General features: G+C 40.7%; 1 protein-coding gene across 2 annotated transcripts in view; it reads right to left on the minus strand.

Annotated features, from left to right (window-relative positions):
• xrcc4 (X-ray repair complementing defective repair in Chinese hamster cells 4) overlaps positions 1 to 25,095 on the minus strand; it is a 101,263-nt gene that overhangs the window by 9,897 nt on the left and 66,271 nt on the right. For both annotated transcript variants that reach the window (XM_034192387.1, XM_034192385.1), the window contains exon 7: positions 10,367 to 10,508. In XM_034192387.1, coding sequence (XP_034048278.1) covers positions 10,367 to 10,508 — 142 coding nt within the window. The remainder of the gene's footprint in view (positions 1 to 10,366; positions 10,509 to 25,095) is intronic.

Here is a 25,095-nt window from a genome sequence, read left to right on the forward strand (position 1 = left end):
AAGGCAATTACATATTTTGGCGAAATTACAAGTTGAAATGACTATATATATATATATAAAATCATCATGAGGTTTATGTCACAGAAATCCTACTTTACAATCACACTGCAGTCATTGTTAAATTATTTCCTGTTGCATTTATAATAAACATTTGTATTTATTTACAGTGTCTGTTTTTCTGGCTGAAATGAGATATAAATAATCTACCAGACTTAAAAAAATGTACAAATTTCCATGTTATTTTGTCTAAAAATAAATGTCCGAGGTTCCTTATGTTAAACAAGAAATGAAATAATCTGAAATAACAGGTGGTTTTAATTTACAGATGAAAGGTTTCTAAAGAACCATTTATTGATTTATTTAGCTATTTTAATTACAAGTGTTCTAAACTTTTTTTTTTAACAGTAATCAAAAATTCTGAGGTAACAATAACAAAAAACATTTTGAAGGATTTTTCTTCAGAAAACTGCTCCATAAATGAGCAGTCCTGTGACACGTATGTCTTGCACAGATCAGTAGTTTCTGTACCAATCCATTTTGTAGAGATCAGTGGTTTCTGCCACCCGTCTTCCGTGTTTTGGCCCGACGCGTCGTTCCTATTGGACAACGCAAAGGTACGTCACAGCTCAGAATGTCGAAAGTTGGATTGGATTGAACCTTGACTCCGTCAGCCTGCTGACAAGTCAGAAGTGTCGGTTTAGCTCGGCTTTTGACGCGATGCATCTGACGCATCTAAAAAGCAACGCGTCTCATTGAAAATAATGCTTTTTAGACCGATTTTTTACGCATTTGACGCATCTGACGTATTCAGTGTGAAAGGCCCATAAGGAGTATTTGTGTCGACTTTGGTGATTGTATCACCAATTGCAGGAATGTTTCCATTATCTGCTGCACTATATATGCAATAATGCCGTGAGCATGCAGAGCTGGGCTTCATCTTTGGACCTGACAGACCAGGACAGGAGTGAAAAGCTTTAAGCCTGGTTCACACGACAGGATTTTAAAATTATCTTTAGGTTTCCAAAACCTGAGAGACCACACACGAAGACAAATAATCATAGCTCTAATGGGTTTCGTCGTACAGTGTGTGGTGTTCAGCCACATGGTAAGGACACCACCACCACACACGAACAGATTTCACACACGAACATTTCCAGCTCAGACAGGAAATCTCGCAAAATCTCTCGAGATTAAACGTGACTTCAGAGTAAACAAACGGAGGTACTTTGTGGACTATTTAAAACAGAGGAAAAAAAAGGATACAAAAAGAAAAAGAAAAGGTGTTCTTTAAAGGAGTGGAGACAGCGCAACCACCGGACTTTCTGGTAAGTCAGAACAGCTATTTTGATTTTATTTTCCATTCCGTATGTCCGTCACCTTGCTTTCTGATTGGCTGCACGTCACATTCAGCAGGCTGTTAGCTTGTTTTGGTCGGCGGACACAACACACGCTCAGATATTGGGCCAAAAAAATCCAACATGTTGAATATCCCGATTTGCGATCAGAGCGCTCCTGACAGCCTTCCGAACAGATCAGAGCGCTCTTAACACACCACACATGGCAGGAATATCTGATAAGATTATCTTTAGTGTCATCACGATTGTCGGGGCATCCTTAAGATTGGGGAAGATCGGGTCCGATATCGGCCTAATTATCCTGCCGTGTGAACCCGGCCTTAGCTGTCCACTGCTATATCAGCTTAGCAACTGGAACCAATGCAAGGAAAGACTGCAAACTTCCTCCTCCATCAGCTCAGGCTCACCCTTTGTACTGCATTTTTTTATTTTAATTAGGTGACGTCATGTTTTTATTAATGTTTTTAACTACTTTGTCAGGTCCTGCGACATACTCTGGTGTGACTTCTTTAGCTTAAAAAAAAAAAAAAAATTAAATTAAAAAAAAAAAAAATTACATTTGTAGTTTTTGTTCTTAATAATAACTATTTATATTGGGCTTTCTCAGGAACACACTAAACAAAATAAACTCCAGTAATAAAAGAATAAATGCTAATAATAAAAGTACACTACATAATACAGAAAAAAAATCCCAAATTAAAGAGTCGATTGCTGTGCTTACTCTTGTGTTTCCAGTGGTGTGGGCCAGCAATCAGTGTTCATCTGAGTCAAATAACATTCAACATGCTGTCCACCTTGCTTATTTTTTTTTTTTTTATTTAACAGTCCTTATGGTACACACCACATTCTGAGGGCTTCCTGCATAAATCTTCTGTTTACTTCTCCATCTGTGTCAATTTGACAATTCCTTTTGTTCAAACTACATCAAATAACATCCAGCATGCTGTCCAACACACATTTATTTGTTCACCTTGCTTATTTTTTTTTAATTTAACAGTCCTTATGGTACACACCACAATTTGAGGGCTTCCTGTATAAATCTTCCGTTCACTTCTCCATCCGTGTCGAACTGACAATTCCTTTTGTTCAAACTACATCAAATAACATTCAACATGCTGTCCAACACACATTTATTTGTCCACCTTGCTTATTTTTTTTTTTAATTTAACAGTCCTTATGGTACACACCACATTCTGAGGGCTTCCTGCATAAATCTTCTGTACACTTCTTCATCCGTGTCGATCTGACAATGACTTTTGTCCAAACTACATCAAATAACTTCCAACATGCTGTCCAACACACATTTGTTTACTAATTTATTTGTTCTTGCTTATGTTCTGAAAGTAAAAGCCCTTATGTTATGTAGGAACATATACCTTGTTGAGCAGTTCATGTCTACTGTTAAACTCAAATGCTGTGTTTAAAAAGAGGATTCAACTTACAAAAAAAAATATGCAAAATATACTGAGGTGCCACATATGATACAGAAAGTAAAGTAACTCTGCTGAAACATGGGCTACAACATTACCACCGAGTGAGAGGTAATAACTGCAGTCATATTTCTCAACTAACGCACAGTCAAACACACAGATCAAAAATATGTATTCAAACTTCTGTGTACTTCACTCTTCCATGTGCAAGTTAAGTTAAGTGCAGGTATATTATTATTAGTCACAGTGCAGGATTCATGGTGTTTGTAAAGATCACAGAATCCACAACACAGACCTGAGAAACAGACCTGACTACACTCAACAAAAATATAAACGCAACACTTTTGGTTTTGCTCCCATTTTGTATGAGATGAACTCAAAGCTCTAAAACTTTTTCCACATACACAATATCACCATTTCCCTCAAATATTGTTCACAAACCAGTCTAAATCTGTGATAGTGAGCACTTCTCCTTTGTTGAGATAATCCATCCCACCTCACAGGTGTGCCATATCAAGATGCTGATTAGACACCATGATTAGTGCACAGGTGTGCCTTAGACTGCCCACAATAAAAGGCCACTCTGAAAGGTGCAGTTTTATCACACAGCACAATGCCACAGATGTCGCAAGATTTGAGGGAGCATGCAATTAGCATGCTGACAGCAGGAATGTCAACCAGAGCTGTTGCTCGTGTATTGAATGTTCATTTCTCTACCATAAGCCGTCTCCAAAGGCGTTTCAGAGAATTTGGCAGTACATCCAACCAGCCTCACAACCGCAGACTACGTGTAACCACACCAGCCCAGGACCTCCACATCCAGCATGTTCACCTCCAAGATCGTCTGAGACCAGCCACTCGGACAGCTGCTGAAACAATCGGTTTGCATAACCAAAGAATTTCTGCACAAACTGTCAGAAACCGTCTCAGGGAAGCTCATCTGCATGCTTGTCGTCCTCATCGGGGTCTCGACCTGACTCCAGTTCATCGTCGTAACCGACTTGAGTGGGCAAATGCTCACATTCGCTGGCGTTTGGCACGTTGGAGAGGTGTTCTTTTCACAGATGAATCCCGGTTCACACTGTCCAGGGCAGATGGCAGACAGCGTGTGTGGCGTCATGTGGGTGAGCGGTTTTCTGATGTCAATGTTGTGGATCGAGTGGCCCATGGTGGCGGTGGGGTTATGGTATGGGCAGGCGTCTGTTATGGACGAAGAACACAGGTGCATTTTACTGATGGCATTTTGAATGCACAGAGATACCGTGACAAGATCCTGAGGCCCATTGTTGTGCCATACATCCAAGAACATCACCTCATGTTGCAGCAGGATAATGCACAGCCCCATGTTGCAAGGATGTGTACACAATTCTTGGAAGCTGAAAATGTCCCAGTTCTTGCATGGCCGGCATACTCACCGGACATGTCACCCATTGAGCATGTTTGGGATGCTCTGGACCGGCGTATACGACAGCGTGTACTAGTTCCTGCCAATATCCAGCAACTTCACACAGCCATTGAAGAGGAGTGGACCAACATTCCACAGGCCACAACTGACAACGTGATCAACTCGATGCGAAGGAGATGTGTTGCACTGCATGAGGCAAATGGTGGTCACACTAGATACTGACCGGTATCACCCCCAATAAAACAAAACTGCACCTTTCAGAGTGGCCTTTTATTGTGGACAGTCTAAGGCACACCTGTGCACTAATCATGGTGTCTAATCAGCATCTTGATATGGCACACCTGTGAGGTGGGATGGATTATCTCAGCAAAGGAGAAGTGCTCACTATCACAGATTTAGACTGGTTTGTGAACAATATTTGAGGGAAATGGTGATATTGTGTATGTGGAAAAAGTTTTAGATCTTTGAGTTCATCTCATACAAAATGGGAGCAAAACCAAAAGTGTTGCGTTTATATTTTTGTTGAGTGTATGTAGGTGCTGAAGGAAAACAACTACCTGCTTCATTACACACAAAAACCCTGTACATGTTCTCATCTAACAACTTCATTTGTGTGTGGCTCCACATTTTCCTTCCTCATAAAAATCTGTGCAGATGAAAAGGCCAGACAAGCAGTGGCAGCCTGGATGGCTTCAGCTTTTAAAGTGAAAGAAACTGACAAGTTCATTTCAAGCTTCATGCAACTTGAACCACACATATGTTGATGAGATAGAAAGAAGACCTGCTCCTAATTTCTATCATGTATGTCATGACAACAATATTTCATGCAACACCATCAGACGCAGGATATGTCCAGGTGGTAGACGGTATATGGTATAGTCAATTAAGCAAAATAACGATGCCTTTCTCTTGATCTGGTGCATCAGAGTCAAACACAGTTCCTAAACAGTTCCTTAATGTTTCAAATCTGCAGTGATTGAACCATTACTTAAGAAATCTAATCTTGACCTGAGCATACTGAAAAACTATAGGCCGATATCAAATCTATCATTTTGTTCTAAAATTCTGGAAAAGGTGCTTTTCACGGCAGCTTGTGGACCACCTTACTGAGAATAATCTCTTTGAACCACTGCAGTCTGCTTTTAGAAAATATCATTTCACAGAGACGACTCTCACTAAAATGGTGAATGATATTCTGCTTGTAATGGATTTGGACACCACTACAGTTCTGCTACTGTTAGATCTTAGTGCTGCGTTTGATACCATGGATCATCATATTCTACTCGATAAGCTGAAGAATCATTTTGGGATAACTGGGAGTGCCCTTGCATGGTTGACATCATACCTGACCAGTCGTTCTCACTGTTTCTTGTACAACCCCTGGCAAAAATTATGGAATCACCGGCCTCAGAGGATGTTCATTCAGTTGTTTAATCTTGTAGAAAAAAAGCAGATCACAGACATGACACAAAACTAAAGTCATTTCAAATGGCAACTTTCTGGATTTAAGAAACACTATAAGAAATCAGGAAAAATAATTGTGGCAGTCAGTAACGGTTACTTTTTTAGACCAAACAGAGGGAAAAAAATATGGAATCACTCAATTCTGAGGAATAAATTATGGAATCATGAAAAACAAAAGAACGCTCCAACACATCACTAGTATTTTGTTGCACCACCTCTGGCTTTTATAAGAGCTTGCAGTCTCTGAGGCATGGACTTAATGAGTGACAAACAGTACTCTTCATCAATCTGGTTCCAACTTTCTCTGATTGCTGTTGCCAGATCAGCTTTGCAGGTTGAAGCCTTGTCATGGACCATTTTCTTCAACTTCCACCAAAGATTTTCAATTGGATTAAGATCCGGACTATTTGCAGGCCATGACATTGACCCTATGTGTCTTTTTGCAAGGAATGTTTTCACAGTTTTTGCTCTATGGCAAGATGCATTATCATCTTGAAAAATGATTTCATCATCCCCAAACATCCTTTCAATTGATGGGATAAGAAAAGTGTCCAAAATATCAACATAAACTTGTGCATTTATTGATGATGTAATGACAGCCATCTCCCCAGTGCCTTTACCTGACATGCAGCCCCATATCAATGACTGTGGAAATTTACATGTTCTCTTCAGGCAGTCATCTTTATAAATCTCACTGGAACGGCACCAAACAAAAGTTCCAGCATCATCACCTTGCCCAATGCAGATTCGAGATTCATCACTGAATATGAGTTTCATTCAGACATCCACAGTCCACGATTGCTTTTCCTTAGCCCATTGTAACCTTGTTTTTTTCTCATTAGGTGTTAATGACGGCTTTCGTTTAGCTTTTCTGTATGTAAATCCCATTTCCTTTAGGCGGTTTCTTACAGTTCGGTCACAGACGTTGACTCCAGTTTCCTCCCATTCGTTCCTCATTTGTTTTGTTGTGCATTTTCGATTTTTGAGACATATTGCTTTAAGTTTTCTATCTTGACGCTTTGATGTCTTCCTTGGTCTACCTGTATGTTTGCCTTTAACAACCTTCCCATGTTGTTTGTATTTGGTCCAGAGTTTAGACACAGCTGACTGTGAACAACCAACATCTTTTGCAACATTGCGTGATAATTTACTCTCTTTTAAGAGTTTGATAATCCTCTCCTTTGTTTCAATTGACATATCTCGTGTTGGAGCCATGATTCATGTCAGTCCACTTGGTGCAACAGCTCTCCAAGGTGTGATCACTCCTTTTTAGATGCAGACTAATGAGCAGATCTGATTTGATGCAGGTGTTAGTTTTGGGGATGAAAATTTACAGGGTGATTCCATAATTTATTCCTCAGAATTGAGTGATTCCATATTTTTTTCCCTCTGCTTGGTCTAAAAAAGTAACCGTTACTGACTGCCACAATTTTTTTTCTTGATTTCTTAGTGTTTCTTAAAGCCAGAAAGTTGCCATTTGAAATGACTTTAGTTTTGTGTCATGTCTGTGATCTGCTTTTTTTCTACAAAATTAAACAACTGAATGAACATCCTCCGAGGCCGATGATTCCATAATTTTTGCCAGGGGTCGTACAACACTACCTCTAACCTTAGTGACATGAAATTTGGGGTTCCACAGGGGTCTGTCTTAGGCTCCCTGTTTTTCTCCCTTTATATAGCACCCCTTGGGCACATATTGTGGCATTTTGGGATTACCTTTCATTGTTATGATGATGATACTCAGTTATATATGCCGATAACTGCTGGTAATCTCGTTCACATAAAATCCTTAGGGGACTGCCTTTCATCAGTGGAAAGCTGGATGTCTAGCAATTTCGTACTTTTAAACTCTGATAAGACTGAAATGATGGTTCCTGGTCCAGCGAAACATCGGCATCAATTTGACCAGCTAACACTTAACCTAGGCTTGTGTGTCATACATCACACTGACAAAGTGAAAAACCTTGGGGTGATTTTGATGCTACAATGTCCTTTGACCTACACATTAGGGATATTATGAGGACTGCTTCCTTCCACCTGCGAAATATAGTGAAGATGTGTCCCATCCTGTCTATGGCTGATGCAGAGACCCTGACCCATGCATTTGTTTCTTCTAGACTGGACTACTGCAATGTTCTATTTTCTGGTTTACTGCAGTCCATTAGGGGTCTCCAATTGGTTCAAAACACTGCTGCCAGATTCTTGACAGGATGAAGAAAGTTTGATCACATTACATGCATTTTGGCATTTCACTGGCTTCCTATCTATGAGATCAGATTTTAAGGGTCTGCTATTAACCTATAAAATTATTCACGGACTCGCACCTCCCCATTTAGCTGACCTAGTCAAGCCCTACGTACCGGCCTGGGCTCTGCGTTCACAGGGCACAGGCCTACTTTGTGTCCCTCGGGTGAATAAAAAGTCTGCAGGCCACAGAGCTTTCTCTTATCCTGCCCCTGTTTTGTAGAATGATTTCCCTGCATCAATAAAACAGTCAGATTCTGTAGAGACATTCAAGTCCAGATTTAAGACACATTTCTTCTCCCTTTCGTATGTCTAGCATATTGACATAGTATGTTACTGTGCTTCCTTCCTTTTAAATTAATTTTATTAGTAAACAGAGCAAGTCTTGGCCTCAACTTTATCTAAAGTCTGGGTCTGTTAGTGAAGTTTAGAGCTAGTGGACGGTGATCACCTTAGTATTTCTTCTGCTTTCCTGTTGCTTAATGCTGACGATTTATACCTTAAGAGTAGTTTTTCTGGCCAACTGATTCTGTTTTCTTTTTCTCTCTGTCTGAGATGCAGTTGGATTAAATGACTTCTGCGGTTTACACGAGACGGACTCTGCTGTAGGAACAGGTCCAACGAGTGGCTCGACCCCCACAACGGTGGACTGGACGCCTGCATTAACTCACGCCAATTGTTGTTGTTTTGTGTTCTGTATTGTAAACCTTTTTGGTAGCATGGCCCAAGCAGTGGGTCACCCCGTTGAGTCTGGTCTAATTGAAGATTCTTCCTCAATATCATCAGAAGGAGTTTTTCCTTATCACTGTCACTTGTGTGCTTGCTCTAGGGGTGGGTAAGGTTAGACCTTACTTGTGTGAAGCGCCTTGAGGTAGCTTTGTTGTGATTTGGTGCTATATAAACTAAATAACTTGAAATTCAATTATAAACAAATGTTTACACTGTAAAAAGTGGCTGCTTGGATGTAATTACGTCATATACTCAACAAAAATATAAATGCAACACTTTTGGTTTTGCTCCCATTTTGTATGAGATGAACTCAAAGATCTAAAACTTTTTCCACATACACAATATCACCATTTCCCTCAAATATTGTTCACAAACCAGTCTAAATCTGTGATAGTGAGCACTTCTCCTTTGCTGAGATAATCCATCCCACCTCACAGGTGTGCCATACCAAGATGCTGATTAGACACCATGATTAGTACACAGGTGTGCCTTAGACTGCCCACAATAAAAGGCCACTCTGAAAGGTGCAGTTTTATCACACAGCACAATGCCACAGATGTCGCAAGATTTGAGGGAGCGTGCAATTGGCATGCTGACAGCAGGAATGTCAACCAGAGCTGTTGCTCGTGTATTGAATGTTCATTTCTCTACCATAAGCCATCTCCAAAGGCGTTTCAGAGAATTTGGCAGTACATCCAACCAGCCTCACAACCGCAGACCACGTGTAACCACACCAGCCCAGGACCTCCACATCCAGCATGTTGCAGCAGGATAATGCACGGCCCCATGTTGCAAGGATCTGTACACAATTCTTGGAAGCTGAAAATGTCCCAGTTCTTGCATGGCCGGCATACTCACCGGACATGTCACCCATTGAGCATGTTTGGGATGCTCTGGACCGGCGTATACGACAGCGTGTACCAGTTCCTGCCAATATCCAGCAACTTCGCACAGCCATTGAAGAGGAGTGGACCAACATTCCACAGGCCACAATTGAAAACCTGATCAACTCTATGCGAAGGAGATGCGTTGCACTGCATGAGGCAAATGGTGGTCACACCAGATACTGACTGGTATCCCCCCCAATAAAACAAAACTGCACCTTTCAGAGTGGCCTTTTATTGTAGACAGTCTAAGGCACACCTGTGCACTAATCATGGTGTCTAATCAGCATCTTGGTATGGCACACCTGTGAGGTGGGATGGATTATCTCAGCAAAGGAGAAGTGCTCACTATCACAGATTTAGACTGGTTTGTGAACAATATTTGAGGGAAATGGTGATATTGTGTATGTGGAAAAAGTTTTAGATCTTTGAGTTCATCTCATACAAAATGGGAGCAAAACCAAAAGTGTTGCGTTTATATTTTTGTTGAGTATATGATGATTTTTAGAGAACATTTCTATGAGGTCGGATTTTCCAATTCATTAAACACATAAGTGGTCAAACAGATTTTCTGGATTTGGAATGGTGTATATTTTTAGGAACAAAGAAGTTCATCCAACAATTCTGTGTGCATCATTTTGTGAAAGTTGTCACACCCTAGATAAATTTGAGGATAAATATATGTACTGTTTACTACCCCAAAAGACAGTAAGCTGTTGTTTGAAAGACAGTAAACTAGAAGGTTATTAATGTAGGTAGGAATAAGGACTCAGACACAGCACAAGCACCATGTGTAACAGATTAAGTGATGTGATCCGATGGAGACATTCATTCAGACAGCCACACGTCACGCACCTGCGTCTTGGTGACGTCTTTGGATTACTATGCTTCACTTTGGTGTCTGGGGCCTCAACATGACGGACACGCCGTTTCCGAGATGGTGCCACATCTATGATGTCACTTAGGCTGACATCAAAAGGTTTTGGAGTAAGTGACTCTGAGGGGAACAGAACAGTTGGTCAGGTCTCACATAGCATTTAAAGCGAGCCAAGCAGCACCAATATTGCACTCCAACCTTCCCAAGAAACAAAACACATGCTCTGTTGTCAGTGTCCATGCTAAATTCCAACTGGCCTTAAGAGTGTATTTAAACTATCTGGCGAACACAGAAATAAGCACTGGGGTGGCCAGGTTTATAACACCATGTAAAAATGTTGAAAATAATAGAATAAAGGACAACATTGTACAATTTAACACTGCATGTACATGAGAGAATTTTAAAAGAAAACATGACACTGTCATAACTGTCATGGGCGCAATTTGGTGGGGGATAGGGGGGACATGTCCCCCCCACCTTTTCAACCAGGGGGGACAGAATATGGTATGTCCCCACCACCTTCTGACATATATGTGTGTACTTCAAAAATGCTTTGCCAGTCTTATGTGCAAACCATGTCAGTCGTATGTGCAAAACCATGTCAGAATAGTATTTTTGTTTCTACAAGTTTGTATTTTTAGCAGCATTGACTTGTTTACAACACCTGTTTCTTGTTTGTCACATTTGGAATTTTCTGGGACTGCATTTGCCCAGATTTGAAACAAAAAATAGTTGCCTCTAGGGACTAGTGTCTACACATAAGTATCAATGGACCATATGCTAATTTACTAAATTCTGAAAGTTAGAAAAGGAAATCAGAAAAGCTATCTGGGACCTCAGAAAGCCCATCTGCAATTACTGCTTGATCTCCAAAATCAGTCTATGCAAGCGAAATTATGTTCAGTATGAGTGTTGTCATTAGTGCCACTTCGAAAATTAAATTCATGATTATTAATTTATCCTAAACTTTTGATCTATTGTTTTTTTGAACTTATGCAAAAACAAATCTTGAGGAAAAAATACAGTATGCAATAGTTAATAATTATTAAGAGCCTGTTCTTTCATATTTGTGAATACATTTTACCACATTGCAGTTTTTTTTTTAATGAAAACTCAACCTATCATTGTTTTTGAGTTCTACACATGTGGTGATACCTTATTTACACCAGGATGTTAATAAAATCAATGCTGGCTATTCTCAGGATAAAGTACTTATATCCACAGTTTCAAATTGCATAAATCAAATGGTGTCCACTTTATGGTCTTCTCAAAACATTAAAATTACTGTTCTGGATGCTCAGAATGCATCTGAGCTTATCTAGAAACCGTTGGCTTCTGGGGGCCTAAAGTGGCCCCCAGACCCCCGTCCTATGGGCTTCGGCCCTGTGGGCCTCGCACTTTGTTACATGACACAGTGATGAACATGTCATAAACATTATGTCAATGTCATAAAGGTTTATGACTGCTGTCATTAAGGGACATTCAGTTTTTGTAATGACAAGTTGACAAGCTGGCAGACAACCGAAGACCAAGAAGTCCAAAGACAACTTCTGGTAACGTCACGCTGATAAAAGTCAAATTGTCATAATCAAGACAAGCCAAAAATGACTGTCATGTAACAGTTATGCCAGTGTCATGTCACGATTTATGACGATACCTTCAAGTAAAGTGTTACCAAAAGTTTTACTAACAACACCACTGCTGTGACCATTTTGCTCTCTAGTTAACTATGTATGCAAATTAGTGATATCTTGAAGGTTTGTGAATTGTTAAAGTTTACCTAAGTGTGATTTTGTGTCATGTGACTTGTTTTTGCAGTGATAAGTGCATTAATTTCAATGAGGTTGTGATGAAATTACACTGAGTGGAGGCGCTGCAGCTGCACGTGCACATCATTCAGTCGAGAATGCAGCCCGTTTAAAAACAGCCTCTTGCTCCGCTAGGAGGACTGCTTGTTGCATGCTCAGCACACTTCTGTATGCAAAGAATCTCTCAAATTTAAAGGAGTTGAGGACAAAGTGTCCACCACTGATGCAACTGGGGTGAAATCTCAGTGTGAGTGGAAGAAATCTTGCTGCGTGTTCACGAAGCCCATTAAAACTGAGCTAAAACAGCTTCGTGCTTAAGCTCACTGAAATGAGCGCCAGGCCTGAATCTCCTGCGAGGCAAGACAAATGTATCTATCTCAAAAGCGTTATAAACAATCTTATTTTTGTTCTTCTCTCACCAGACAATGTAGACATCCTCAATTTTTTCAAAAAGAATTTGAAATTATATACAGGTCAGTTTTGCTCCATTTCGTCTTATTTTTTCTTTTAGTTTCCATGATTCTGACAACAGCATTTTTGCCGACTGATATTGTTCATAATGTCATTTAATAAAACAATGAAGTATTTCTAAAATATTATACGAGTATTATGCATTCAACCACTTGTTTTCATTTAGGACCGCAGGCAAAGGTTCCTTATTTTCATTTCTCATTAAGTTATTTTTAAAAATGGAAAGCACAGTAGTATTTGTTTTGTTTTTTGTTCCTTTTTTTAATAAGAAAAATGAGACAATCTGAACCAGGGTTTTTGTGATCTGTGATGCCCCAAATATCTGCTGACAGAGTCTGAGCCGATACTTTTATTTTCCTTGACATTATACTTACACAGAGCACATTGAAAACACAAGTTACAAGCTGATCCGCTGTATATGTTTGTCACTTTAACACCTTCAGTCCAAGCTGCTTCTTAATCCTTGTATCCATTTATTTTTTAAATGAAAGCTTTTTTTAATGTCCCATCAATTCTACTTAGTGCAGAGCTGATATAAAACTAGCACACTCAAAGTAACAGTGACAGAACAATGTTGCAGCTGTTAAAAATACATTCAATCGAATCATTATTGTAATAATTACTACTACAATAATAATAACAACACTTATTATTGTTATTATTGTTGCTGTTGTAAAAAAAATGTCTTCAAATGTCTCAAAATGGACCTTTACTCTAATGCGCCTGCACTGTGTTTGTAAACAAGAGGAAAACAGCCACATTGATGAGAAAAGCTCATTTATGTTTTATAGACTGGCTGTAAAAAGGTCATATCACACGCACTACTCATCAGAAATAGGCTTGTATATCTGAAGCAAAGCAGTGAAATATGCTTTTAAAACTGCCACCGTTGCAGAACTGACAGTGTGCTGCCTGAGCACCACCTGTGCACTTTTGAATCAGCAAGCCTGACGTGCACAGTTGATGACCTGTGTAAATAAAATACGTTTGTTGCATATTTACTAAAACAAAGCAAAGTGCTAAGTGTGCTTTTAAAATGTGTAATGTAGCTCTGTAGTGAAGCAGCATTTGATTTTTCATCAGATTTGAGCTAAATGTGCCATACACACACACACAGTTGGATTCCATTACTGTCCTGCCAAGGACGGTCACAGGCCAATCATCTGGGTAAAGGTCAACATCTTTTGGGTCAAATGTCAGATTCCTGTAGCCATTACTGTTTTCATGCCACAGGTACTATGACCTAGTATAATTAAAGTGTATCAATTTGGGGCATGGGTTTAAGTTCTGGTAGCGACAAAGTTTTGACTCTGACCCATTATGTCATGAAAAGTCACAGAAGTCACAAGGGTCATGAAGTGCTCAAATCCAAACACATCCAAGATTTTGGTCCAGTAAGCATGTGTAATCCCTCACCCAATAAGAGAGCAGGGGACAAAATAATTAAAACATCAATGATATAGACAATAAAGGTTGGGCGATTTGTATTTTTTTAATAATAAAAAAAACTAAAAATAGTAACACCATTAAAAAACAACTAAAACACACACACACTTTACTGAAACCACAAAGTCACGTCCTAGGTCTCCTCCCTCTATCAGTTGCCTTAACTGGCAGCACATGGCAGTCTGAGTCACTGTCGTGGCAACAAAAACAACACAGACCCTCGTAAGCTTTTCCTCATCAGCGTCTGTAACAGGGATGGAGGAGAAAGTCCAGGGAAACGGGACACCTACATCTAGCAAAACCCTTGACGTCTCAGTTTGGCTACGGACAATTTAATGAGTGTGAGAGACTGGGAAAAAAATTATTTTCCTAATCAGGAAAGCAAAGGGTTTTCCCCAAAAAACCTCTCATACCCTCACTTCTTTCCATGATATTGATAACATGTTATTTAAGGTAACGCATAACGACAGCACGATAATTACACCCAGCCCTGCACAGAGATGGAATCTGAGTGTTCGTGCTGCTTGCCATCTTCAGTTGTATTTAAAGGTGTTTAGGGATGTCGGCTCAGCAGTCCACTACTCTGGATTACGTAATCTCTCAGTGGTGTTATGGTGAATTCCTGGCATGAAAACCAAAACTGTTAGTGATGGTGGAAACACTCAAAAGCTCTCAAGACAACAGCCCCAGTGTCTCCAGAAGTCGTATTTAATAAAAATAAGTAAAACCCCAGATTTTAGTTACAATGCACATTTATAACCAGGTACCACTAACAATTTAGAGCAGTGTGTAAAGTACTTTTTAAGGCAAATCAAACAAGAGGTTGCACTCGGAGAGGGCATATGTGCCTCTGCACGGGTAACCAATTCCTCCAGCTAAGAGAAGATGGGGTTGTTTGTGATGTCATAAAGCCTGAAATACCATGGAAAAGCAAAAGGAAAAATACATTTTGAGCCATACCCAGATCTGCCTCAAAATTCAAGCATGATCTCAACTCACAATTTTGCTAAATTACTTTTTGCAAATACAAAACCGTGATAGACATGAACTGGTGGTGTTACTACAAGGAAGCAGCTGAAAAGTCTTACTTTTACTTAGTGACACTTTAATTGTAATCATGAAGTACAAGTAATTGAAACTTTTAAGTTCTGGGAACAATTGTCAAGTTTATGGACTCAAAACTTTTGTGGGAACTGATTACTTCACTACTTTTGAGTTCTGCTAACTTGTTCGGGTTTACAGTGTGGATAAATAATTGGGAACCAGCCTTACCAATCTCCTCTGGTGGAGCACTGGCATCATTCATCACAGTTGATATCTGTTGTATTTCTTTACATTCTGCAACCTTCTTTAACAGACCAGTCTTTCCATGTCCAAAAGTGGGAGACGTTGTATCACATCCACTCCAGGCATGAATCAACAAAAGGTGTGCTGATATTACTTTCCCAGCTTTTATTTCCTATACCTGATTTGGCTTCTTTACCTCTGTAAATAAATATTTGCTATATTCTTGTGAAAGCGGTGCATCAATAGGACAAGGATATCGGTATCATTTGCAACCACAGTGACCTCACTTCCTGCCTTGGCATACTCAAGAGCACATGCTACTCTCAGTGTGACAGCATTATGGATGTTTAGAAGTGCTATAAGTGTATAACTACATGTATTAGTCTATAGTCTGTTTCAAACTTAGTTCAGATGCACATTTTTCTTAATATTTCAGTAAATAATTTTTAGATTTTTTTTATTTCCAATATATGAAGGTTTCACTAAAAGTATTTTTTGTGCATCAAATTTCAGCTTAAATGCTTCAGTATTTACCTGAATAAATTGGACATTTTAAATTATTATGTTATAAAGCTGCTATTTTGGTCTCGTTTATCTGTCATTTAGTGAAGAAAAACTGCACAGAAAACACATCTTCCTCTTTCATTTAATACCAAATATATGCTATCCATGAATAATGAGAAGTGTTGCATTGGGTTGACATGTGCATGTTTTGCAATCCAAACTTTTTTGGAAACTGACTATAGGCATTTCTGCTGTGGCCGCTACCTTTTGAAAATGTTTTCCATCTAGTTGCTATGCCAATGCAATGGTTACTATGAAAATAAGCAAGACCTTTACATGAGTATTCAAATCCTAACTCAGAACTCAACAATAGATTAACTTTTATGTTGAATTTAACCCCCCCCCCCCCCCAAAAAAAAACAACAAACAAAAAACACGTTATTTAACTCATGTTAAATTTTATTTTCATGTTGACATCACCCTAAACCTGTCTTTTTCTTTGGTTTTATGGGACAATAATGCTGGAAACTCTAAATATTCTTGTACCAAGTACATGGAGATAGAAAACTATTATCTAGGCAAAACAAAAAAGTGTTAATCTTCAACAAATCCATGCTCTATCCACAAAACCATTTGAAATGCTGAGGAAATTTGGAGAGACAATTACTGCAGTGTGCATCCAACTTCAAACATGTATAAAAGATTTTCCCCAAAGAGGATTTTAGATATGTCATTCTACGATACATTACCTCAAATGACACCAAAATTCTTTAACAATTTTTTCTGGGTTTGACCTAAATTTTGTATACAATGACCAGACAAACTGACAGACAAAGCTGCCATTAATTTTCAATTTAGGCATTTTACAGTGACAAAAAACAAGTGGTTGCTGTGCCACCAGCTAGGAGGAGCCAAAATAGAAGAGAAGTGGTGGTGGTGGTATTGTTGTCATCCATTCGGCTGCTCCCGTTCAAGAGAAGTGTATTTTATGCAAATGCTGTGCAATGCAACATACCAAATGCCAAGTGACGACAGCTTGACTGCAGTATGGCATATGTTGGTTGATTTTTGGTTATCACAGCTTTTCTCACCCCTGGTTCTCAGGGACCATCTGACCATATTTTCCATCTTTCCTGCTCTGCCAAAACCCGATTAGCCTATTCAGATCAGTTGTCTGTTAGCACTTGATTGGCTGAGCACATTGTAATGAGTGAATCAGTTAAACTCTGCACTCAGGGATAGGCACTGGCATAACAAACTACCACAATGAACTAAAAACATTAATTAACAACAAAATGAAACAATACAAAACTAATAACTCAGGTCTGTCCCATGTTTGAAGCTTGTTTCCTTCGTGCTCAGGTTGGCTGGTGGACAGTACTGGCAAACCAGCACAATCATGGGAGCATTCACTTTTCACAAGGGGGGTCCTGAACTTTTCAACATGGTTTGAAACTACACTCACTGCCCATTTTATTAGGTACACCTTGCTAGTACTGGGTTGGACCCCCTTTTACTTTCAGAACTTTCCTTAATTCTTTGTGGCATAGATTCAACAAGGTGTTGAAAAGTCCCAAGAAAAGTTGGTCCATACTGATATCGTGGCATCATGTAGTCACCCATTCAACCTGTCTGCCCATTCTCCTCTGACCTCAACAAGGCATTTTCGTCCACACAACTGCCGCTCACTGGATACCTTCTCTTTTTCAGGATATTATTCTCTGTAAACCCTAGAGATGGTTGTGCATGAAAATCCCAGTAAATCAACAATTTCTGAAATACTCAGAGCAGCCTGTCTGGTACCAACAACTACAACCCCGATTCCAATGAAGTTGGGACGTTGTGTAAAATGTCATTTAAAAACAGAATACAATGATTTGCAAATCCTCTTCAACTTATATTCAATTGAATACACCACAAAGACAAGATATTTAATGTTCAAACCAATAAACATTAGTGTTTTTGTGCAAATATTTGCTCATTTTGAAATGGATGTCTGCAACACATTTCAAAAAAGTTGGGACGGGGCAACAAAAGACTGGGAGTGTTGATGAATGCTCAAAGAACACCTGTTTGGAAACAGGTGAGTGTCATGATTAGGTATGAAAGGAGCATCCCCAAAAGGCTCAGCCGTTCACAAGCACAGATGAGATGAGGATCACCACTTTGTGAACAACTGCCTGAATAAAATGGTCCAAAAGTTTAAGAACAATGTTTCTCAACATTCAATTGCAAGGAATTTAAGGATTCCATCATCTACAGTCCATAATATAATCAGAAGAACTTTCGACACATAAGCAGCAAGGCCAAAAACCAACACTGAATGCCCGTGACCTTCAATCCCTCAGGTGGCACTGCATTAAAAAACCAACAACATTGTGTAAAGGATCTTACTGTGTGGGCTCAGGACAATATGTTGAACAACTGAAGTCGTACATCAAGCAAGAATGGGAAAGAATTCCATTCCACCTACAAAGCTTCAACAATTAGTGTCCTCAGTTCCCAAACACTTATTGAGTGTTGTTAGAAGGAAAGGTGATGTAACACAGTGGTAAACATACCACTGTCCCAGCTTTTTTGAAAACGGGTTACAGGCATCCATTTCAAAATGAGCAAATATTTGCACAAAAACAATAAAATTTATCAGTTTAAACATTAAATATCTTGTCTTTGTGGTGTATTCAATTGAATATATACTCAACAAAAATATAAACGCAACACTTTTGGTTTTGCTCCCATTTTGTATGAGATGAACTCAAAGAATCTAAAACTTTTTCCACTACACAATATCACCATTTCCCTCAAATATTGTTCACAAACCAGTCGAAATCTGTGATAGTGAGCACTTCTCCTTTGCTGAGATAATCCATCCCACCTCACAGGTGTGCCTTAGACTGCCACAATAAAAGGCCACTCTGAAAGGTGCAGTTTTGTTTTATTGGGGGGGGGGATACCAGTCAGTATCTGGTGTGACCACCATTTGCCTCATGCAGTGCAACACATCTCCTTCGCATCATCCGTGAAGAGAACACCTCTCTCCAACGTGCCAAACGCCAGCGAATGTGAGCATTTGCCCACTCAAGTCGGTTACGACGACGAACTGGAGTCAGGTCGAGACCCCGATGAGGACGACGAGCATGCAGATGAGCTTCCCTGAGACGGTTTCTGACAGTTTGTGCAGAAATTCTTTGGTTATGCAAACCAATTGTTTCAGCAGCTGTCCGAGTGGCTGGTCTCAGACGATCTTGGAGGTGAACATGCTGGATGTGGAGGTCCTGGGCTGGTGTGGTTACACGTGGTCTGCGGTTGTGAGGCTGGTTTGATGTACTGCCAAATTCTCTGAAACGCCTTTGGAGACGGCTTATGGTAGAGAAATGAACATTCAATACACGAGCAACAGCTCTGGTTGACATTCCTGCTGTCAGCATGCCAATTGCACGCTCCCTCAAATCTTGCGACATCTGTGGCATTGTGCTGTGTGATAAAACTGCACCTTTCAGAGTGGCCTTTTATTGTGGGCAGTCTAAGGCACACCTGTGCACTAATCATGGTGTCTAATCAGCATCTTGGTATGGCACACCTGTGAGGTGGGATGGATTATCTCAGCAAAGGAGAAGTCCTCACTATCACAGATTTAGACTGGTTTGTGAACAATATTTGAGGGAAATGGTGATATTGGGTATGTGGAAAAAGTTTTAGATCTTTGAGTTCATCTCATACAAAATGGGAGCAAAACCAAAAGTGTTGCGTTTATATTTTTGTTGAGTGATTTGCAAATCATTGAATTCTGTTTTTAAATTACATTTTACACAACGTCCCAACTTCATTGGAATTGGGGTTGTACACCATGTTCAAAGTCACTTAACTCCCCTTTCTTCCCCATTCTGGTGCTCAGTTTAAATTTCAGCAAGTCATCTTCACCATGTCCAGATGCCTAAAAACAATGAGGTGCTGCCATGCTGATTAGCAATTTGTGTTAACAAGCAATTGAACAGGTGTACCTAATAAAGTGGCTGGTGAGTGTATAACACAGAGCACTGATAGCATTGCATTAAGAGGCACAATAACCTGTCCTTTGATACAAAAATGTAACTCAAGTCATCCACTCAAACCTTAACAGAATAGGAAGGAAAACTCATTCACTCCATATCTGCAGCAGATAGGTCGTACCCCAACTGCGAGGACAATCAATTTGAGTCATACTGAACAGTTTTTATCTTACCATTATAGTTTACATATGATTTGTGAACTTGGAAAAGGCATATGACGAGGACCATCAAGGTATCCTGTAGGGGGGTGCTGCAGGTGCAAGGGGTACCGGATTCACTGCATTATGTGATGTGGTCTCTATGTGACCACAGTAGGAGGAGCTGTGTCCACATTCTCAGCGTTGGGTCCAATTTGTTCCCGGTGGGTGTTGGACTCTGCAAGGGTTGCCTCTTGTTCTGTTAGTGATGTTCATGGATGGGATTTCAAGGCAGAATCAGGGACTGGAGTGTGTCCAGTTTGGTGACCTCAGAGTTGCAGCTCTGCTTTTTGCAAATGATGTGGTTCTGTTGGCTTCAACAGGCAGTAACCTCTGATGTGCACTGAGCAGGTTTGAGGCTGACTGTGAAGCAACTGGGATGAGAATCAGCACCTCCAAATCTAAGAACATAGTCCTTTAGTATTTGTGATATAGTTACTGCCCCAAGTGGAGGATTTTAAGTATCTCAGGGTTTTGTTTATGAGTGGGGTAAGTTAGACCGTGAGATCCATACATGGATTTGGGTGCCTTCTGAAGTTTTACAGATGCAGAGCCAAACCATCATGGTGAAGAAGGAGCTGAGTCAAAAGACGAGGCTCTCAATTTACCACTCGATTTACGCTCATATCCTCACCTATGGTCATGAACTTTGTGTAATGACTGAAAGAATAAGGTCGCCACTACAAGTGGCGAAAATGAGATTCACTCCATCAATATCTGGGCTTACTCTCCTGGACAGGGTGAGAAGCTTGACTATCCAGTAGAGACTCACTGTAGAGCCGCTGCTTCTTTGCATCAAAAGGAGCCAGCTGAGGTGGTTCAGCATTCTGGTAAGGATGTCCCCTGGTCATCTACCAAGAGAGGTCTTCAAGGCACGTCCAACTGGGAGGAGGCCACAGGAAAGACCCAGGACATGCTGGAGGGATTATATGTCCCAGCTGTCTTGGAAATACCTTGCGATCTCTTGGAAAGAGTTACAAGACTTGGCCAAAGACAGCAGTGTGGGATGAGCTGCTTGGTCTGTTGCCACCATGACCCTGACCCACATATCCAGCAGAATATGGATGACTAAATGAAATTAATGAATTATCGGAGTTGTGGGTTTCTCATTGTGGAGTTTTTTTGAGGACCCCATCCTTGCATTCATTCAGAAATTTGTGTGTGAGGCCTGCCTCAAAGGCTATCAGAACCAGCAGAGCCTTATAAATGGCCTTATGCTTCCCCAGCCAAGACTGGGGAAGTAACCTACAAATGGGGCTGTTGTAGACACTCATCCGGTTCGTGCTATTGGCACGGGCCTCAGGGCCTGCAGGACTACTTCTTCTTGCCTAATACATGTCCTGACTAATTAGGTGACTAAATCAAACCGTTTTGTGCCCTGTACATTAGTTTATGCCCACACATGCATGAAATGCATACTGTGCACTTCAGTCCATACTGTGCACTTCAGCCCATGCAAAACATAAGCCTCAGTGTGTCCTTCTTAAGGCATAGGAATATGTTGAAAAAAGATTAAAGAAATTTTGTAGATTAGTTGACACATTAACTGTATTACTGTATTATTACTTTGTATTACTGTTTTCTATCAGTAGTCTCACAGGTTTGCTTGCTCCTAACATGGTTCTTTGACTCCTATTTTCAACATTTGTGGGTTCTTGGGGAAACCACTATGTAGCAGCATTATACAGTGCATCCAGAAAGTATCACAGCACTTATTCTATTCACAACACCCCATAATGACAACATGAAAATGTTTGTTTGTTTGTTTTTTTGGCAAATTGATTAAAAATCAAAAATGAAGAAAGTTCATGTACATAAGTATTCACACACTTTGCTCAATATTTTGCTGATGCATCTTTGGCAGCAATTACAGCCTCAAGTCTTCTTGAATATGATGCCACAAGCTTGCTGCACCTATGCTTCAGTGGTTTTGCCCATTCCTCTTTGCAGCACGTCTCAAGCTAATCAGGTTGGATTGGGGGGAGGGGAGGCATTGGTGCACAGACATTTCCAGATCTCTCCAGAGATGTTCAATCGGATTTAGGTCTGGGCTCTGGTTGGGTCACTCAAGGACATTCACAGAGTTGTCCTGAAAGCCACTCCTTTCATAATCTTGGCTGTGTTAGGGTCATTATCCAGCTGAAGGATGAACTGTTTGCCACCATCTGAGGTCAAGAGCGCTCTGGACAGTTTTCATCCAGGATGTCTCTGTACATTGCTGCATTCAACTTTCCCTCAATCCTGACTAGTCTCCCAGTTCCTGCTGCTGAAAAACATCTCCACAGCATGATGCTGCCACCACCATGCTTCACTGTAGGGATGGTGCCTGGTTTCCTCCAAACATGACACCTGGTATTCATGTCAAGTGTTCAATCATTGTCTCATAAGACAAATCTGCAAAAAAAACTCTCAAAATTTTCTCAAGAATGTTTGAGGGAAAAAATGAATTTCATCCATGTTTGAATAAGGCTGTAATATAAAATGCGGAAAACGTGCAGTGTGTGAATACTTTCCAGAGGCAACCCCTATAACAGTCTTTCAGGTATACTGTTTGTCGTCTTCATAACATTTACTGTCATTAGTTATTTTGTTGGTCACAATTTCCCCACTCATCCAGATACACACCAAAAAAAAAAATTCCAAATCAAAGTATGCTTAACACATTTGATTTATAATTCCTCCTGTGTCTATTAATACACATAAGTAGATCTATTAGCATTTATTTAACTCTGGAACATCCTGCTTGGAGAGCTTGCATGTTCTCCACCTTTCTGCGTGGTTCACTCCGGTGCGCCGCTTCCTCCCACATCCAAGACACACAGGTTAGTGTGGACTGGAAACTTTAAATTGACCGTAGGTGTGCGTGTGACTATGAGTGTCTGTCTATATGTAGCCCTGTGACAGACTGGCATCCTGTCCAGCGATGGTACCCCCGCCTCCACGCCTTATGACTGCTGAGTTAAACCCCCCCACCCCCACCACCAACTGGAGTAAAGCAGTAACAGAAAATGGATGGACATCCTGCTTGGAAAATGATGACATACGGGCAATGCTAACGCTCAGCTAGATTTTCCTCATTAAAGGGCCTGATTTTCTATCAATCTGACAGAAAATCCATGAGCAATGTTTCCCCAGTGATGCAAACTCGCGTCATTTTGAAATTAAGACGCAGAAGGAAACAAAGTGCGATTCATACAACTCTGACTGCATGAAGCTTCACTGAGCACCTTTCAGAACAGTAATATCAGTCTTTTTTTAATTACGTATCAGTTTTCTTGTCAGCCTAAAGATCTACTGGGTAAACTGAGTGGGTTTGTTTAAGAGTCTGTCAGCCAAGCAGCTTAACTGAATCAGCACCTTTCAAGAAGAGAAGTAGAACAAACAGTGGCTTTACCACAACCAATGTGTCAGGATGTCCTGCGAGACCTGAAAGAACACAAAGATCTTCAAACTCGGGTACGTAAATAACCAATGCCCCAAACTGACCACAGGGGAAGGAGAAGTTAATCACCACATAACCACAAAAAGGGCAGCTACAGTCTCTGCTAAAAGTACAGGAACAAGAACATCAATTCATCCATTTTTACTCCACATGAAAGGGTTTTGGTTTGGAGATCAACACGTAAGTACACAACAAAAATATAAACGCAACACTTTTGGTTTTGCTCCCATTTTGTATGAGATGAACTCAAAGATCTAAAACTTTTTCCACATACACAATATCACCATTTCCCTCAAATATTGTTCACAAACCAGTCTAAATCTGTGATAGTGAGCACTTCTCCTTTGCTGAGATAATCCATCCCACCTCACAGGTGTGCCATATCAAGATGCTGATTAGACACCATGATTAGTGCACAGGTGTGCCTTAGACTGCCCACAATAAAAGGCCACTCTGAAAGGTGCAGTTTTGTTTTATTGGGGGGGGATAAAAGTCAGTATCTGGTGTGACCACCATTTGCCTCATGCAGTGCAACACATCTCCTTCGCATAGAGTTGATCAGGTTGTCAATTGTGGCCTGTGGAATGTTGGTCCACTCCTCTTCAATGGCTGTGCGAAGTTGCTGGATATTGGCAGGAACTGGTACACGCTGTCGTATACGCCGGTCCAGAGCATCCCAAACATGCTCAATGGGTGACATGTCCGGTGAGTATGCCGGCCATGCAAGAACTGGGACATTTTCAGCTTCCAAGAATTGTGTACAGATCCTTGCAACATGGGGCCGTGCATTATCCTGCTGCAACATGAGGTGATGTTCTTGGATATATGGCACAACAATGGGCCTCAGGATCTTGTCACAGTATCTCTGTGCATTCAAAATGCCATCAATAAAATGCACCTGTGTTCTTCGTCCATAACAGACGCCTGCCCATACCATAACCCCACCGCCACCATGGGCCACTCGATCCACAACATTGACATCAGAAAACTGCTCACCCACACGACGCCACACACGCTGTCTGCCATCTGCCCTGAACAGTGTGAACTGGGATTCATCTGTGAAGAGAACACCTCTCCAACGTGCCAAACGCCAGCGAATGTGAGCATTTGCCCACTCAAGTCGGTTATGACGACGAATTGGAGTCAGGTCGAGACCCCGATGAGGACGACAAGCATGCAGATGAGCTTCCCTGAGACGGTTTCTGACAGTTTGTGCAGAAATTCTTTGGTTATGCAAACCGATTGTTTCAGCAGCTGTCCGAGTGGCTGGTCTCAGACGATCTTGGAGGTGAACATGCTGGATGTGGAGGTCCTGGGCTGGTGTGGTTACACGTAGTCTGCGGTTGTGAGGCTGGTGGATGTACTGCCAAATTCTCTGAAACGCCTTTGGAGACGGCTTATGGTAGAGAAATGAACATTCAATACACGAGCAACAGCTCTGGTTGACATTCCTGCTGTCAGCATGCCAATTGCACGCTCCCCTCAAATCTTGCGACATCTGTG

This window comes from Thalassophryne amazonica, chromosome 17, assembly GCF_902500255.1.
Source record: "Thalassophryne amazonica chromosome 17, fThaAma1.1, whole genome shotgun sequence".
Lineage (NCBI taxonomy): Eukaryota > Metazoa > Chordata > Actinopteri > Batrachoidiformes > Batrachoididae > Thalassophryne > Thalassophryne amazonica.